At 43.7% G+C, this 15308-nt stretch overlaps 1 protein-coding gene across 1 annotated transcript in view; it reads right to left on the reverse strand.

Annotated features, from left to right (window-relative positions):
- The window catches only part of FREM1 (FRAS1 related extracellular matrix 1), a 326722-nt gene that overhangs the window by 102313 nt on the left and 209101 nt on the right, over nucleotides 1–15308 (reverse strand). Inside the window, exon 27 of the mRNA XM_063914068.1 lies at nucleotides 3252–3381. Coding sequence (XP_063770138.1) covers nucleotides 3252–3381 — 130 coding nt within the window. The remainder of the gene's footprint in view (nucleotides 1–3251; nucleotides 3382–15308) is intronic.

A 15308-nucleotide genomic window follows, 5' to 3' on the forward strand; every position in this document is an offset into this window, starting at 1 on the left:
CAATGCCGAGTCACACCCAGGAAGAACCTGCCAATTCCCATGTGCGACCCGGCATTTTGACGTGAAAGTTGTATAAGTGAAGTTTACATGGTCTATGTACTGTAGGTTACAAATTTAAACTGCACATTTCTGCACATTTCAATGCACAATCACTGTTGATTTTTTTTTAATACAATTTAAAAATAACAAAACAGTAGAAGTGTTATGTACAGAAGTTTGGGCACCTGTCAGTCAGTGCTTTGTAACATTTCATTTGGCTGACGTCACAGCTCCCAAATGTTTCTTGCAGGAAGCTGAATCTAGTAGGCAGCTGGAATCTTTATAAGCTTGCTTTAGGCATTTGTTTCCACTGATCTCTGAACACTTGTAGCTAAGGAATATACTTGTCCTCTTGCATCATCTCTATGTTTGAGATCTCCCCACAGAGATTCAGTAGTATTCAAATCTTTTCTTACTTTAAGTTAGTTATTGTTTATTTTGTTAAGTTTGTTTTGGATTGTTGTCTGGCTAGAATATCTATTTTCAGTTCTATCTGTCTTCTGACTCTGGCATATCAGCTTTTAGGCAGGATTATATGATGTGCCAGATCAGACAATGGGCAAATGTATTCAGACTTAAAAAGTGATAAAGTGGACACAGATAAAGAGTGTTAAATGACCAGCTCCTACTGTCAGTTTTCAAACACAGCCTGCGACATGGCAGTTATTAGCGGATTGGCTGGTACTTTATCACTCTTTGGGGGTCATTCCGAGATGTTCGCTCGTTATTTTTTTCTCGCAACGGAGCGATTAGTCACTAATGCGCATGCGCAATGTCCGCAGTGCGACTGCGCCAAGTAAATTTGCTATGCAGTTAGGTATTTTACTCACGGCATTACGAGGTTTTTTCTTCGTTCTGGTGATCGGAGTGTGATTGACAGGAAGTGGGTGTTTCTGGGCGGAAACAGGCCGTTTTATGGGTGTGTGCGAAAAAACGCTACCGTTTCTGGGAAAAACGCGGGAGTGGCTGGAGAAACGGAGGAGTGTCTGGGCGAACGCTGGGTGTGTTTGTGACGTCAAACCAGGAACGACAAGCACTGAACTGATCGCAGATGCCGAGTAAGTCTGGAGCTACTCAGAAACTGCTAAGAAGTGTCTATTCGCAATTCTGCTAATCTTTCGTTCGCAATTTTGATAATCTAAGATTCACTCCCAGTAGGCGGCGGCTTAGCGTGTGCAAAGCTGCTAAAAGCAGCTTGCGAGCGAACAACTCGGAATGACCCCCTTTATGCATCTCCACTCTATCACTTTTTAAGGCTTAATACATTTGGGCCAATATTTCCTCTGCCACTGGATGCCACACACTCACAGCCCAAAACACAGTAGAGTCAGATGAAACCATAATAGTTTGCAAAGTGGTCTTTTCTTGAAATGCCTCTCCAAATGTATGTGGGTGTGACCAAAAATTTAAATTTTTATTTCATCAGTCTACAGCTCTTTGCTGTAAAAGATTTATGGCTTATCTAAGCATTATTTTTCATACTTGACACATTCGGCAGGTGTGAGCTCAAAATTTAAAGTACACTAATATACAGTAAGTGCAAAACATGCCAGCGTCACGGTTCTGGAATTATTTAGATTCATCTCGGGGCACTGCATATAAGCAGAGACGTACAGAAAACGGGAAGGCTTGATGTACTTGCCTACTTTTGAAAAAGCATTTCAGGGAGATGTGAAAGTAACACCTATCAGTGCGGGCGCGTACCGCTACATAAGAGAGGCGTGTCATAAACATGACTTACATCCAAATGTAAATGAGCCCCAAAGTTAGTCTACTTGTTGAATAAAATATTTTGCAGAATTTGTTCGCGTATTGTGTTTTACAAGAGGTTCCTAATACTGTAAGTGGCCATGAGAAACTTTATTTAAAATGCATGTAGCCATAGGGATCATTGTGTCTTATAACCAATGCAGGGAAATATCACTGATGTTCCCATTTGAATGTATGTATCTGTGATTTATTTTTCCCTCCCAAGAATGTAACAGCTGCATAGTGGGGTTAAGGTGCAATCGGGGAGATTACTGGTCTATTCAGGGAGTCAGGGAGATTGCTTCTATTTCAGGGAGTCTCTTGCAGAATGAGGGAGCGTAGGCAAGTATGACTTTGACTCATAGGTCTTACAGAAGATTTAGCACACGTTGACACATAGGAACCGCAGACTGGTGATATGCAAGTAAACTGAAATGGAAACAGGAGCCACCAGATCACGAGGAGCCCTCTCACCTAATGATCAATAAAGACCAGTCATGCCAGACCAACTCCAGAAACAAGGCAACCCCTAGAACTCAAAGCAGTATAGTACTGACAGAATGGAACCAGAATTCAAATCAGTAATCAGAGTCTTATATAACCAGGAAGCTATATTCCTGGTATGTGCTAACGTCACACCGCACTCCCTCCTGCCTGCCCTGCGCTGTGCTCCTGGCCGCGGTGTGACGTGCTGACGTCACACCGCGCTCCCTCATGCCTGCCCATCCTGCGCTGTCCTGTCCTTCCACCCGCGTCCCGCCAACCTACACACAGAACTTGAAGTGTTCTATGGCTGACCGCTGACGGAGTTCCGCAGAATCAGACAGTGGCCCACACAACAGTGGGAAATTCCCACTGACAATACTGAGGTGAGGATGTGACCGTCTGTTTCCTAAAAGTCGAGCCCCCCTTGCCCCCTCATCTATCTTTCTTACATTCATTTTGGAGTTTTGGGGAGAAAGTGTTAATTAACCCATTCATTGCCAAAAAATAATTGGCAAAAATAATTAAAAAAAACTCTCTGCCCAGCCACATGTGCGATCTGTAGCCCATAGACTACAATGGGCTACCGCAATCTACAGGTAGTGGTAGCCCAAGGGACCAATATCGGGAATGCTTTGCAGCCAATCAGCTCCTGTCATTTTTCAAACACAGCTTGTGCCATGGCAGTTAGGAGCTGATCGACTTGTACTTTATCTCCATCGAAGGCTTAGTAAATAGACCCCTTGGTAACTCCTGAATGTTTTGAATTGCCCTTGTACTTTTAGACCTCCTACAGTGAAAGGTGCACTGCACACATTTGAATATAGATATTTGCATGTGCCTTACTTACGTATCTCCTATGATTTTAATTGTTCAGTTACAGTGTTAAATACCACAGACTTGGATCCTCCAAGCAATGAAACTATATTCAGCATCAGTATGTATTTCCAGAAAGTAAAATGAAGAGATTGGGGTGTTACCTTTATAGAAATGAAAGCAGAGTCTACAGGGTATCCTCTTCGTGTCATCCTCAAAGACACCACTGCTTCGGTCTCACACACCACATACATAGCCTGGAGCAATTCAATGCGAGACCATTTTATCTCCAAGCTGTGAAAAATGAAAAGACCCCAGTGAAGTAATTAGTGCAGGTCACACTGGTGTTCATGCTGACTGATGCACTGATATGGGTATACTGTATGTTACATCTCCCATCACAGCCCTGAACATGTAACACTTCCACTTCTTGAAAGACAAGTACTACGGCTCTCACCACACTGCCACTTCAGCACAGACTGAAGTCAGAGCACTTTGTGTTTATTCACACAATGACATTTAAACAAAACAAACATAAACCCCCAGTAAATAATCTTAATTTTATATATATATATATATATATATATATATATATATATACAGTACCAGTCAAAAGTTTGGACACACTTTCTCATTCAATTGAATGAGAAAGTGTGTCCAAACTTTTGACTGGTACTGTATATATATATATATATATATAATATATTATATTATATATTGAACCTCCTAATGGCGTGCGTGCATAAAAATATAATCTAATATAATACTGTCCTTAAATAATGAAAATGAAGACACAGAGACATGGGTTTAGCAGAAAAATGTCAGCTATTTATTTAAATGACAATGTAATTTAATGACCGTATAAGATAATTAATTAATCAAAAGTATGGTGGCATAGAAAGAATGGCTATAAAACAGCCCAAGCCCAAAATACCCACCCTTTTCTATAAAATTCTTGCTAGCCCTTTCTTTAAAACCCTAAGAACCGCCTAAGAACACAAAAGGTATCCACTCAACTGTCTACCTTGACTACCCACCCGTATGGGTGATGAGGCTGCCCCCGGTAAGGTGGTCCAGCAGACTTATATGTCAATGAAGGTGAGTGCACCTAAAACCAACAAACTAACTCCAACCAATTTCCAAATCAAAAACCGGTAACTTGCCGATCTTTCCTGCCCCAAAATAGCTAACAAAAAACTACCCACATCCACATACGTCAAATAGGGAGGGAGGGTGGGAAGACTAAAACAAAACAGGCTGACCCAGCCTCCTCAACAGACACAAAATACCATTAAACCTCCACCCTCTACACCTATAGGACAAACACAGCACCTGATGTCCTTACAGGACCACCCTCAGCCTATGAGGTTTAATCCACTCCACTCCTACTGTGTCCTTACTTTCTTCTAAACCTCCTATCGGCTGAGGATTGCCCTGTACGTGCATCAACATATAATTCATTTTTTACCTGTTATTTATATAGCACACACATATTCTGCAGGTAACTTGCCATTCTTTCCAGCCAAAAGAGAGGTTCTGCTTACAGAAACCACGCTCCGCTACCATTCCCCTAAACCAAGTCACACACTACCGAAAACAGATCCTCAATGAAAATTCACAAGCCCTCTCTAGCCAAATGCACCCCATTAGCCCTAAACAGGTAAAAATCCAGAAATGTAATTCTAGGATGACTAACCACAGCACCTACACCGGCCAAAATGAATTTAGATATTGCCGAATTAACTTACTTGCGGGCCTCATCAATTGCCCTACAATCAATCACTTCTTACCAACATGACTGGGGGATATTACAAGACCACACAGTTTTACAAGACGGCCAAGCCCGCATAATTTCCTCCATATCCTTAACCATGTCAAACCGCAGATCCAAAGCTGTTCTTTTTCCCAAATCATTACCACCTAAATGGATAGCCAAAATATTAGGCAAACCATATAGCCTCACTTGCTCTAGAAGTTTGGCCTTCAAATCCTTCCATAACATGTCGCTCACTCCTATCCATCTGACATCTGCAGACTTTGTAAAACACGGAGCCCCATCCGAGGCCAAAGAGGCGGACCCAGCCCTCTCAACAGACACAAAATAACATTAAACCTCCACCCTCTACCCCTATAGGACAAACACAACACCTGATGTCTTTACAACAGCCTATGGGGGTAATTCCAAGTTGATCGCAGCAGGAAATTTTTTAGCAGTTGGACAAAACCATGTGCACTGCAGGGGGGGCAGATATAACATGCGCAGAGAGAGTTAGATTTGGGTGGGTTATTTTGTTTCTGTGCAGGGTAAATACTGGCTGCTTTATTTTTACACTGCAATTTAGATTGCAGATTGAACTCACCACACCCAAATCTATCTCTCTCTGCACATGTTATATCTGCCTCCCCTGCAGTGCACATGGTTTTGCCCAACTGCTAACAAATTTCCTGCTGCGATTAACTCAGAATTACCCCCATGGGTTTTAACCCACGCCACTCCTATTCTGTCCTTACATTCTTTATATATATATATATATATATATATATATATATATATATATATATATATACATATACACTTTATATATATTATCAGAATGAAAACTTTAGAATACATTTGGGCTTAATTTAGGACTACTTGTGTTTTACTCAACAGCAATTGAAAGACCACTAATGTTTAATATCTGGAACTAGCTCTTAGAACATAGGGCCTAATTTATGTTTGTACGCACTTGCCTACACACCTATGAATTTTTAGGCTGTGGAATTGCTAATCAATGCAAGTGAAGCTGCTGCTTAGAAAAGAAGACAGACGCACACCGGAACCATCGTAAACTCATTCACAACTGTATGCACATACTAGATGCAATAACGAGGAACATCAACTTCTAAGGTATACCTATGGATATGCAGACTGGACACAGCAGTAGCAACACAGTAGCCATGTTTTTGTACCTACATGATTGCAGCTGACAGCAGATACATGCCCTGAAAATGGACCTGATCATAGCCAGATTGGGGGGGTGGGGGGTCGCTGGGGGTACTGTATCCCAGGTCCCCCTCTGTCAGGGCCTCTACCCCCGACCAGAGCACACTAGCTCCAGGGACGTGCGGTGAGCTAAATAGCTCAGGAGGCACTGGCTAGCACCAGAGCCAGATCTACATGCAATATATGAGTCAAAGCGTACATCTGGGCATTATACACAGGTACAGCAGTATAAACTCCTGGAAATTTGGTGAGTTTTGATCAGAGATGTGCAGAAAAGTTAGCCAGGTGAGGCACTGCCTCACCTGCCATAGACGTTTTACTCAAGAGTTTTGGATATAAAAATTATTAGAATAATGCAAAAAAGATATTTCTAAAATATTCTTTGTATTTTTCATATACTTTATACAGTCAAAACTCTGGCACAATTGTTATTATGACAGGAAAGGCTCTGCTTCACCTGCCTCACCCCACCGCACGTCCCTGACTAGCTCCCCCTCTTGGGCAGCAGTAGAACCAGACAGCCGGAATGCGAGCAGGACAGTATACTGTACAGGTAAACTGGTAAAGAAACAGGAGTATCAGGTTTCATGACCTAGCAACTGAGTTTCCCCACCAAAAAAGAGATAGGATTGGAGGAGAGCTGTAAGTGACCCTGGATAGCGGCTATTCCTCCTCCCAGCCTGGCTGTCCTGTGTAACCTGTTATCTAATGAGAGCATTTGACTCTAGAGGTAGACACACACAGAGAGTCCTGTCCCAGTGTGGAAGTATTAAAGAGGCTGCTGCTATTCTTGAATGTGACAAGATAAATTATAGATTATATTTTTCTATGTGCATTTTAAGGTTGTTTAAGTTGTCTTTGTTCCACTACAAGAAAACTTTATAAAATAGTTGTCTCTCAAAATAGGTGGAGCTATAAACAGTACCCAGGCATTATTAAACTATTACTTTAAATCTAATGTACACCATTGGTGTAAAATTAATATACACAATTCATGCCTCTCTACCTGGACTTCCCTCTTAATTTATGATTGCAATCTAGAGATGAGCGCCTGAAATTTTTCGGGTTTTGTGTTTTGGTTTTGGGTTCGGTTCCGCGGCCGTGTTTTGGGTTCGAACGCGTTTTGGCAAAACCTCACCGAATTTTTTTTGTCGGATTCGGGTGTGTTTTGGATTCGGGTGTTTTTTTCAAAAAACACTAAAAAACAGCTTAAATCATAGAATTTGGGGGTCATTTTGATCCCAAAGTATTATTAACCTCAAAAACCATAATTTACACTCATTTTCAGTCTATTCTGAATACCTCACACCTCACAATATTATTTTTAGTCCTAAAATTTGCACCGAGGTCGCTGTGTGAGTAAGATAAGCGACCCTAGTGGCCGACACAAACACCGGGCCCATCTAGGAGTGGCACTGCAGTGTCACGCAGGATGTCCCTTCCAAAAAACCCTCCCCAAACAGCACATGACGCAAAGAAAAAAAGAGGCGCAATGAGGTAGCTGTGTGAGTAAGATTAGCGACCCTAGTGGCCGACACAAACACCGGGCCCATCTAGGAGTGGCACTGCAGTGTCACGCAGGATGGCCCTTCCAAAAAACCCTCCCCAAACAGCACATGACGCAAAGAAAAAAAGAGGCGCAATGAGGTAGCTGTGTGAGTAAGATTAGCGACCCTAGTGGCCGACACAAACACCGGGCCCATCTAGGAGTGGCACTGCAGTGTCACGCAGGATGTCCCTTCCAAAAAACCCTCCCCAAACAGCACATGACGCAAAGAAAAAAAGAGGCGCAATGAGGTAGCTGACTGTGTGAGTAAGATTAGCGACCCTAGTGGCCGACACAAACACCGGGCCCATTTAGGAGTGGCACTGCAGTGTCACGCAGGATGTCCCTTCCAAAAAACCCTCCCCAATCAGCACATGATGCAAAGAAAAAGAAAAGAAAAAAGAGGTGCAAGATGGAATTGTCCTTGGGCCCTCCCACCCACCCTTATGTTGTATAAACAAAACAGGACATGCACACTTTAACCAACCCATCATTTCAGTGACAGGGTCTGCCACACGACTGTGACTGATATGACGGGTTGGTTTGGACCCCCCCCAAAAAAGAAGCAATTAATCTCTCCTTGCACAAACTGGCTCTACAGAGGCAAGATGTCCACCTCATCATCACCCTCCGATATATCACCGTGTACATCCCCCTCCTCACAGATTATCAATTCGTCCCCACTGGAATCCACCATCTCAGCTCCCTGTGTACTTTGTGGAGGCAATTGCTGCTGGTCAATGTCTCCGCGGAGGAATTGATTATAATTCATTTTAATGAACATCATCTTCTCCACATTTTCTGGATGTAACCTCGTACGCCGATTGCTGACAAGGTGAGCGGCGGCACTAAACACTCTTTCGGAGTACACACTTGTGGGAGGGCAACTTAGGTAGAATAAAGCCAGTTTGTGCAAGGGCCTCCAAATTGCCTCTTTTTCCTGCCAGTATAAGTACGGACTGTGTGACGTGCCTACTTGGATGCGGTCACTCATATAATCCTCCACCATTCTATCAATGTTGAGAGAATCATATGCAGTGACAGTAGACGACATGTCCGTAATCGTTGTCAGGTCCTTCAGTCCGGACCAGATGTCAGCATCAGCAGTCGCTCCAGACTGCCCTGCATCACCGCCAGCGGGTGGGCTCGGAATTCTGAGCCTTTTCCTCGCACCCCCAGTTGCGGGAGAATGTGAAGGAGGAGATGTTGACAGGTCGCGTTCCGCTTGACTTGACAATTTTGTCACCAGCAGGTCTTTCAACCCCAGCAGACTTGTGTCTGCCGGAAAGAGAGATCCAAGGTAGGCTTTAAATCTAGGATCGAGCACGGTGGCCAAAATGTAGTGCTCTGATTTCAACAGATTGACCACCCGTGAATCCTTGTTAAGCGAATTAAGGGCTCCATCCACAAGTCCCACATGCCTAGCGGAATCGCTCCGTGTTAGCTCCTCCTTCAATGTCTCCAGCTTCTTCTGCAAAAGCCTGATGAGGGGAATGACCTGACTCAGGCTGGCAGTGTCTGAACTGACTTCACGTGTGGCAAGTTCAAAGGGCATCAGAACCTTGCACAACGTTGAAATCATTCTCCACTGCGCTTGAGACAGGTGCATTCCACCTACTATATCGTGCTCAATTGTATAGGCTTGAATGGCCTTTTGCTGCTCCTCCAACCTCTGAAGCATATAGAGGGTTGAATTCCACCTCGTTACCACTTCTTGCTTCAGATGATGGCAGGGCAGGTTCAGTAGTTTTTGGTGGTGCTCCAGTCTTCTGTACGTGGTGCCTGTACGCCGAAAGTGTCCCGCAATTCTTCTGGCCACCGACAGCATCTCTTGCACGCCCCTGTCGTTTTTTAAAAAATTCTGCACCACCAAATTCAAGGTATGTGCAAAACATGGGACGTGCTGGAATTTGCCCATATTTAATGCACACACAATATTGCTGGCGTTGTCCGATGCCACAAATCCACAGGAGAGTCCAATTGGGGTAAGCCATTCCGCGATGATCTTCCTCAGTTGCCGTAAGAGGTTTTCAGCTGTGTGCGTATTCTGGAAAGCGGTGATACAAAGCGTAGCCTGCCTAGGAAAGAGTTGGCGTTTGCGAGATGCTGCTACTGGTGCCGCCGCTGCTGTTCTTGCGGCGGGAGTCCATACATCTACCCAGTGGGCTGTCACAGTCATATAGTCCTGAGCCTGCCCTGCTCCACTTGTCCACATGTCCGTGGTTAAGTGGACATTGGGTACAACTGCATTTTTTAGGACACTGGTGAGTCTTTTTCTGACGTCCGTGTACATTCTCGGTATCGCCTGCCTAGAGAAGTGGAACCTAGATGGTATTTGGTAACGGGGGCACACTGCCTCAATAAATTGTCTAGTTCCCTGTGAACTAACGGCGGATACCGGACGCACGTCTAACACCAACATAGTTGTCAAGGCCTCAGTTATCCGCTTTGCAGCAGGATGACTGCTGTGATATTTCATCTTCCTCGCAAAGGACTGTTGGACAGTCAATTGCTTACTGGAAGTAGTACAAGTGGGCTTACGACTTCCCCTCTGGGATGACCATCGACTCCCAGCAGCAACAATAGCAGCGCCAGCAGCAGTAGGCGTTACACGCAAGGATGCATCGGAGGAATCCCAGGCAGGAGAGGACTCGTCAGAATTGCCAGTGACATGGCCTGCAGGACTATTGGCATTCCTGGGGAAGGAGGAAATTGACACTGAGGGAGTTGGTGGGGTGGTTTGCGTGAGCTTGGTTACAAGAGGAAGGGATTTACTGGTCAGTGGACTGCTTCCGCTGTCGCCCAAAGTTTTTGAACTTGTCACTGACTTATTATGAATGCGCTGCAGGTGACGTATAAGGGAGGATGTTCCGAGGTGGTTAACGTCCTTACCCCTACTTATTACAGCTTGACAAAGGCAACACACGGCTTGACACCTGTTGTCCGCTTTTCTGTTGAAATACCTCCACACTGAAGAGCTGATTTTTTTGGTATTTTCACCAGGCATGTCAACGGCCATATTCCTCCCACGGACAACAGGTGTCTCCCCGGGTGCCTGACTTAAACAAACCACCTCACCATCAGAATCCTCCTGGTCAATTTCCTCCCCAGCGCCAGCAACACCCATATCCTCCTCATCCTGGTGTACTTCAACATCTTCATCTTCAATCTGACTATCAGGAACTGGACTGCGGGTGCTCCTTCCAGCACTTGCAGGGGGCGTGCAAATGGTGGAAGGCGCATGCTCTTCACGTCCAGTGTTGGGAAGGTCAGGCATCGCAACCGACACAATTGGACTCTCCTTGTGGATTTGGGATTTCGAAGAACGCACAGTTCTTTGCGGTGCTTTTGCCAGCTTGAGTCTTTTCAGTTTTCTAGCGAGAGGCTGAGTGCTTCCATCCTCATGTGAAGCTGAACCACTAGCCATGAACATAGGCCAGGGCCTCAGCCGTTCCTTGCCACTCCGTGTGGTAAATGGCATATTGGCAAGTTTACGCTTCTCCTCCGACAATTTTATTTTAGGTTTTGGAGTCCTTTTTTTACTGATATTTGGTGTTTTGGATTTGACATGCTCTGTACTATGACATTGGGCATCGGCCTTGGCAGACGACGTTGCTGGCATTTCATCGTCTCGGCCATGACTAGTGGCAGCAGCTTCAGCACGAGGTGGAAGTGGATCTTGATCTTTCCCTAATTTTGGAACCTCAACATTTTTGTTCTCCATATTTTAATAGGCACAACTAAAAGGCACCTCAGGTAAACAATGGAGATGGATACTAGTATACAATTATGGACTGCCTGCCGAGTGCAGACACAGAGGTAGCCACAGCCGTGAACTACCGTACTGTACTGTGTCTGCTGCTAATATAGACTGGTTGATAAAGAGATGTCGTAGTAGTATGTATGTATAAAGAAGAAAGAAAAAAAAACCACGGTTAGGTGGTATACAATTATGGACGGACTGCCTGCCGAGTGCAGACACAGAGGTAGCCACAGCCGTGAACTACCGTACTGTACTGTGTCTGCTGCTAATATAGACTGGTTGATAAAGAGATGTCTATGTAACTATGTATGTATAAAGAAGAAAGAAAAAAAAACCACGGTTAGGTGGTATACAATTATGGACGGACTGCCTGCCGAGTGCAGACACAGAGGTAGCCACAGCCGTGAACTACCGTACTGTACTGTGTCTGCTGCTAATATAGACTGGTTGATAAAGAGATGTCTATGTAACTATGTATGTATAAAGAAGAAAGAAAAAAAACCCACGGTTAGGTGGTATACAATTATGGACGGACTGCCTGCCGAGTGCAGACACAGAGGTAGCCACAGCCGTGAACTACCGTACTGTACTGTGTCTGCTGCTAATATAGACTGGTTGATAAAGAGATGTCTATGTAACTATGTATGTATAAAGAAGAAAGAAAAAAAAACCACGGTTAGGTGGTATACAATTATGGACGGACTGCCTGCCGAGTGCAGACACAGAGGTAGCCACAGCCGTGAACTACCGTACTGTACTGTGTCTGCTGCTAATATAGACTGGTTGATAAAGAGATGTCTATGTAACTATGTTTGTATAAAGAAGAAAGAAAAAAAACCACGGTTAGGTGGTATACAATTATGGACGGACTGCCTGCCGAGTGCAGACACAGAGGTAGCCACAGCCGTGAACTACCGTACTGTACTGTGTCTGCTGCTAATATAGACTGGTTGATAAAGAGATGTCGTAGTAGTATGTATGTATAAAGAAGAAAGAAAAAAAAACCACGGTTAGGTGGTATACAATTATGGACGGACTGCCTGCCGAGTGCAGACACAGAGGTAGCCACAGCCGTGAACTACCGTACTGTGTCTGCTGCGACTGGATGATAAATGATATAAAAAATATATATATATCACTACTGCAGCCGGACAGGTATATATTATATATTATATAATGACGGACCTGCTGGACACTGTCTGTCAGCAGAATGAGTTTTATTTTTATAGAATAAAAAAAACAACAACACACAAGTGAAGTCACACGACGAGTGTTTAACTTTTTCAGGCAATCACAATATAAGTATACTACTAACTATACTGGTGGTCAGTGTGGTCAGGTCACTGGTCAGTCACACTGGCAGTGGCACTCCTGCAGCAAAAGTGTGCACTGTTTAATTTTAATATAATATTATGTACTCCTGGCTCCTGCTATAACCTATAACTGGCACTGCAGTGCTCCCCAGTCTCCCCCACAATTATAAGCTGTGTGAGCTGAGCAGTCAGACAGATATATAATATATATAGATGATGCAGCACACTGGGCTGAGCCTGAGCAGTGCACACAGATATGGTATGTGACTGAGTCACTGTGTGTATCGCTTTTTTCAGGCAGAGAACGGATATATTAAATAAACTGCACTGTCTGGTGGTCACTCACTATATAATATTATGTACTCCTGGCTCCTGCTATAACCTATAACTGGCACTGCAGTGCTCCCCAGTCTCCCCCACAATTATAAGCTGTGTGAGCTGAGCAGTCAGACAGATATATAATATATATAGATGATGCAGCACACTGGGCTGAGCCTGAGCAGTGCACACAGATATGGTATGTGACTGAGTCACTGTGTGTATCGCTTTTTTCAGGCAGAGAACGGATATATTAAATAAACTGCACTGTCTGGTGGTCACTCACTAGTAAACTCTCTGCACTCTCTACACTTCTACAGTACTCCTCCTAGTCCTAAGCTCCAGTAAATCTCTCTCTCTTATAATCTAAATGGAGAGGACGCCAGCCACGTCCTCTCCCTATCAATCTCAATGCACGTGTGAAAATGGCGGCGACGCGCGGCTCCTTATATAGAATCCGAGTCTCGCGAGAATCCGACAGCGTCATGATGACGTTCGGGCGCGCTCGGGTTAACCGAGCAAGGCGGGAGGATCCGAGTCTGCTCGGACCCGTGAAAAAAACCATGAAGTTCGGGCGGGTTCGGATTCAGAGAAACCGAACCCGCTCATCTCTATTGCAATCACCTGTGTTTAAATAGTTAAACACAGGTTATATATATTGTTGTTTTAGTACAACAAAGCAATTCTAAAAACAAAAAATAATCATAAACAAACTTATTTAAAAACCATATCACAGCAATATTTGCTAAATAATGTTTTGTTCGCTCCTTTTTGGGCAATATATGAGTTGTACAGTCTGGCACGGACCATTTCCCTTTTTCTTTTTCAGACATTTAGATAAATGTATTATGATTATGATTATTATTATTATTATTATTATTATTATTATTATAAATATGTGTTTTATGTTTAATTTATTTTCATATATTTACATATTCTTATTTTTATTTTTTATTTATTAACTATCATAATAATTATTAATTATTATTATTTTCCATATAATTGATACATATTATCATGTATGTGTGCATACAGGTATATATGTGTATGTGTGTGTATATAACTTCATGCATGCGCATATAGACATATGTGTATATTTATTATTCATTTAATTTTTTTTTTTTGTATTTGTATTATTATTTTTAATCTTGATTATTACAGATATACTTAAAAAATGTATTTTGTACTTAACAGAGAATACACCTGTATCAGTATTATTGCCTTCCCTCTAATATATATGAAAATGCATGTTGAACTGAAACAGTTTTTTCCCCTCTATGGGGCTTTTTGTGTGTGATCTATAGTTCTATTCATATCTGCATATCTATAGACACTTATATAATCTTTACTTATTTATTATTTCTCATACATAGAGATATATATATTTTTTGCTTTGTCACGATCCGGGTATCTGGACGCCATTTCTTACCCATCAGATGCCTCCTAAGGCTGGCTCAGCGCTCCAGGACCGGATCCCATCTGTTATCCTGATGTGTACATTCCTGTATCCTCTCCTGTCACTCTGGGACGCTGTCACAGTAAACGCCATATTACACCTGGCATGGCGTCTCCCGCGGCCTCCGCCGCCGTCCCTGAACTTCTGCATGCAGAGTGTCTGAGTGGCGATTACGTCAGCCGCGGCCTCCGCTGTGTCCGCGTGGTTGGATGTGCATCTGTCAGCCTGGCGCCTCCTGTCTCCGGTGGCCGGCGCCGCCATTACTGTTTTCATTACCACATGGATTACAAACCAAACTTCCCTCCAAGTGTCTGCATGGGCGCAGCCATCTTGGATTCTGTCAGCTGATCATTTCCACCAATCTGTTCTCAGTATTGATAATCTGCATAATTGCCTAGCCAATCCCTTCCTTGCTGCAGGTATAAATACACTGTGCCTGAGCAAGGAAGGCGTCAGTGCTTTGGTTGTCAAACCTAGTTCCTGTTTGTCTCTCTCCTGTGATTGTCTTCCAGGTTCCAGCTCCTGTCTCAAGACTTCCACCATAGAGACCCGCACCAGCATTCCACCTGCGGTGTAGCCTGACTCTCCAATCCATTGTGGATTCATCTGTTTCCAGCTACAACATTACCTGCTTCCAGCTCAGCTTCCAGCAGAGTACAGCTTCCCTTAAAGGGCCGGTGTCCTTTCTACACTTTACCACTCTCCACCGGTATTATTATTTCTCCGCTCTCAAGTTCTACATTTCAGTTCATATTTCATCGCTCCCAAGTTCATTTATTATTTAACTGGTTCCAGCCAGTATCCACTCCGTGCTAACAACAGTCTGGTTCCAGCCAGTA

Source organism: Pseudophryne corroboree, chromosome 1 (assembly GCF_028390025.1).
Source record: "Pseudophryne corroboree isolate aPseCor3 chromosome 1, aPseCor3.hap2, whole genome shotgun sequence".
In the NCBI taxonomy this organism is placed as follows: domain Eukaryota; kingdom Metazoa; phylum Chordata; class Amphibia; order Anura; family Myobatrachidae; genus Pseudophryne; species Pseudophryne corroboree.